The sequence below is a fragment of the Buceros rhinoceros genome, unplaced genomic scaffold, assembly GCF_000710305.1.
Source record: "Buceros rhinoceros silvestris isolate BGI_N320 unplaced genomic scaffold, ASM71030v1 scaffold11336, whole genome shotgun sequence".
NCBI classification, from domain to species: Eukaryota; Metazoa; Chordata; class Aves; order Bucerotiformes; family Bucerotidae; genus Buceros; species Buceros rhinoceros.
The window spans coordinates 8,436-12,078 of record NW_010418109.1 but is presented as its reverse complement, the minus strand read 5'-3'; the positions used below and the strand labels follow the sequence as shown (position 1 = coordinate 12,078).

At 39.9% G+C, this 3,643-nt stretch overlaps 1 protein-coding gene across 1 annotated transcript in view; it reads left to right on the top strand.

Moving 5' to 3' along the window:
• MCCC1 (methylcrotonoyl-CoA carboxylase 1 (alpha)) overlaps positions 1 to 3,342 on the top strand; it is an 18,156-nt gene extending 14,814 nt beyond the window's left edge. Inside the window, exons 15-16 of the mRNA XM_010138411.1 lie at positions 1,063 to 1,134; positions 3,215 to 3,342. Coding sequence (XP_010136713.1) covers positions 1,063 to 1,134; positions 3,215 to 3,334 — 192 coding nt within the window. The 3' untranslated portion in view covers positions 3,335 to 3,342. The remainder of the gene's footprint in view (positions 1 to 1,062; positions 1,135 to 3,214) is intronic.
• Positions 3,343 to 3,643: the final 301 nt, after the last annotated feature.

The window sequence follows — 3,643 nt, the reverse complement described above, 5'->3', positions numbered from 1 at the left end:
AGCAGGAGTGCAAAGTGGTGCTGTAGCGCCCATGACAGGCACAGTTGAAAAGGTAATTATAATGTTACAGGTAGGAAATGAATCCTCCAATATACATCCAGATTCACTATTCTAGAAATGGTGCTTCTGTACTGCCAGGCAAGAATCGGGGCCAGAAAGGTCAGTGCTGTGCGACATCTCCCATTTGGAAAAAAGCACTAGTTACTCTGGGTTTTCAGTAGCCACCCAGGAGTTTTTTCAGGCCCCTGATCTTCTTTTTCTAGAGCTCTGGAATATATGAATATGTAGCTAATCCTACTCTTAAATAATGTTTTCTTCATTTTAATTCTCTTCAAGTCGAAGTTCCCTGAAGTGTACCAGGCTGTTTGATCCTTTTCATCTAACCAAAAGAGTGAGATGCTAGGTACCCTTGCAAAAAAAAATATTCAGAAATGCCTTTTTTCTTAAGCTGTGTGTTTCCCTGCCTCTGGTTCCCTTTTTGTTTCTTTAGCTCAGCAAGTCTTGAGTATTTCTCTGTGTAGTGACAAAGTAGCGACACAGAAGGGATTTCCAGGAGAGTTAGCAGGTGAAGGATTCTACTAGCAATAAAAAGGCATGAACCCTGTCAGAGGGTGGAGTACATTGAACGTGGATCTCTTACACAGAGTGAACACTGGATCAGAGATATTGTAGTGGCTCCTGTAATCTCACTTCTGGATTTTATTTTAAAACCAACTTTAGGGACTGGCTCCAGGAAGAGGTTCTGCACTTTCTCTCTCAAAATAGAAGCTCTTAAGCCCAGAAAGGGTAGAATATACATTGTCCCTTCTGGTGTTTCTGTGATACATAAATGGCTTCCTGGCCATGCTGTTAGCTGTTACTGAACCTCCTTCTGTAGCCTCTGACTTCACTTGGGTATTGTCTAGAGAACTCACATATCCAATGCAGCAATAATAAAGATATTATGAGGCTGTTCTGCAAAACCACAGCCACTCAGTGGACTGTGCTAGCCAAGATCAAGCTGGTGACTTTTAATGGTACAGACATGCATGATTTTTTCCACAATTTTCTCTTGAATTGTAGGTGTTTGTGAAAGCAGGGGATAAGGTTCAGATTGGAGACCCTCTAATGGTTATGATAGCTATGAAAATGGAGGTAAGTGACATATAAAAGATTTTAATTACTGAGAAAATAAAAATCTGGTCAGAATTTAGTAATTTTTTATTGCATTATTGAAGTATGGTGTAGAGTGTTGCTTGCAGATGTCAGTATCACTTCATATGCTGTAAAACAAGTGTTGTGTCTGACTAGATTTGAGAGGATTATATCTGCTGTTACTAACAAATGATGATTATATAATTCATGGTATTCTGCAGATGTTTTGACATTAATTTGATTAGCTTTTTCAATCCTTCTTTCCCTTTCCCTCCTTTCATTTTTATAGCAGAAAACTGTCTTGGTGCATCTCCTGCTCGCTATTTGTTCTATTAGCATATGTAATGTCTGCAGTTACTTCATGCAGAAATTTAGCTAATAGTGATTTTGTAAATATGCCCAGGATTTTACTTTTAGCTACAGTCTTTTCATTATTATTTACATAAAGTTTTACCAAGAGTACATTAAAGATTCTTTATAGCTGTCCACGTGGCATTCAGGGACTAGCATTTTGGCCATTGTATCTTGTCGCATTGCTTGACCATGGCTTGTATTGCTTGAACTGTGGTTTTTGTAGTCTGAGCTGGTTTGGTTTGGCTGTTAGTTTATTTAAACTTCAGTTTGTGGCAGCAAAATTAACATTGTTCAGAAAATTTACCTTGCCCTTTTATAAATTACACCCAAGATTAACTGCAATTGGATGCTAAATGTTTGTGCCTCTCCAGCTGGTATCTCAGACTGACATTATCAGTGTTGGTCTTTTTTTTCTGCAGTGCTACTGAAATATAAAATGTGAAATTTAAAAATCAAACTTATTTAAATGAATCCTTGCTTAGATGTGAGGATTTACTATCTGATATTAAATATTTTGATATTACACTAACCCTAAACTACCAAGAAACAAAACTTCAACAGAAAACTAACCTGATACAGTAACTAGACCAGTTTGGGGATTGGTATGTAAACATGCTAGTCCTTTACTGACATTTGTAGCAGTATTTATATTTCATCTGGATTTTCACAGAATCATGGAATGGTTTGGTTTGGAAGGGACCGTAAAGATCATCTCATTCCAACTGTGGGCAGGGACACCTTCCTCTAGACCAAGTTATTGCAGAGCCTCACAGTGAAGAATGTCTTCCTAACATCTCATCTAAATCCACCATCTTGCAGTTTGAAACCGTTAGCCCTTGTCCTATCACTACACTCCCTGACAAAGAGCCCCTCCCCAGCATTCCTCTAGGTCCCCTTTAGGTACTGGAAGGCTGCCTTAAGGTCTCCCTGGAGCCTCCTCTGCTCCAGGCTGAACAACCCCAACTCTCTCAGCCTGTCTGCACTGCAGAGGTGTTCCAGTTTCCTGATGATCTTTGTGGCTTCCTCTGGACCCACTTGAGCAGGTCCTTGTCTTACCCTGGAGGCCCTAGAGCTGGACACAGCATTCCAGGTGGGATCTCACCAGAGCAGAGGGGAGAATCGCCTCCCTTGACCTGCTGGCCGTGCTTCTCTTGATGCAGCCCAGGTTATGGTTGACTTTCTGGGCTGCAAGTGCACATTGCTGGCTCATAATCGGTTTTTCATTCACTAATACCCACCAGCCCTTCTGCACAGGGCTGCTCTCAATCCACTCACTGCCCAGTCTGGGTCTGTGCTTGGGATATTTTGCCAAGTATCTGCTCAGTAAAGACCCCTCCCAGCCAGGAAACAAAAATATCTTCAGTAAATCTGCAGAATCCTCTTAGCTATATGATCACCATTTTGGACCAAACCAGTAACTTCTGCCTGCTATTTATTATAACAACAAAAAGTATTAGTGAAGTAAAATAACATTCAGCTGTTCATACTTCAAAATATAACACTGTATGGCATTGATGTCCCTGATATAATCATCAAAATAAATATTGATGAGAAAATAGAACTTGAAAAAGGATAACATTCTAAAGAAGGTTTAAAATAAATATACATGTTTCAGAGGAAGTAATTGTGTTCTGTTCTAACTGCACCAATGAGTAATATTAGCATTTGAGGGAGAGGAAGAGAAAAAAGTACTCTGCTGGCTCACTCTTGATCCGTTTCTGTGCAGCACACCATAAGGGCTCCAAAGGCAGGAGTGATAAAAAAGGTTAATTTCCAAGAAGGTGCCCAAGCCAGCAGACATGCTCCACTAGTTGAATTTGTGGATGAAGACGCCGAGTCAAAGTAAAATTCGAGACTTGCATTTTATTTTTTTCTACTTTGCTGATTTTTCTCTCAGGAGAAGATTTCTTCGTATTTTCAGCAAACTGTTTTGTATAATAGATTGGGGAATTGGTTTCCTCTGCACTTCCTGCATAGTTTGACTGTAAATTGTGCTGACTTCACTGAAATTTGGGTGTCACTATACTGTAACTGTATATATAACTCACGGACCTATGTGATTGTTGTTCAATGGTTATGTTTGCCTGTGACTGGAAAAAGATGTGGGCCCCTTAATGAACGGGAGAGGTTAGTACGGACTGTAAGTTACAGACAG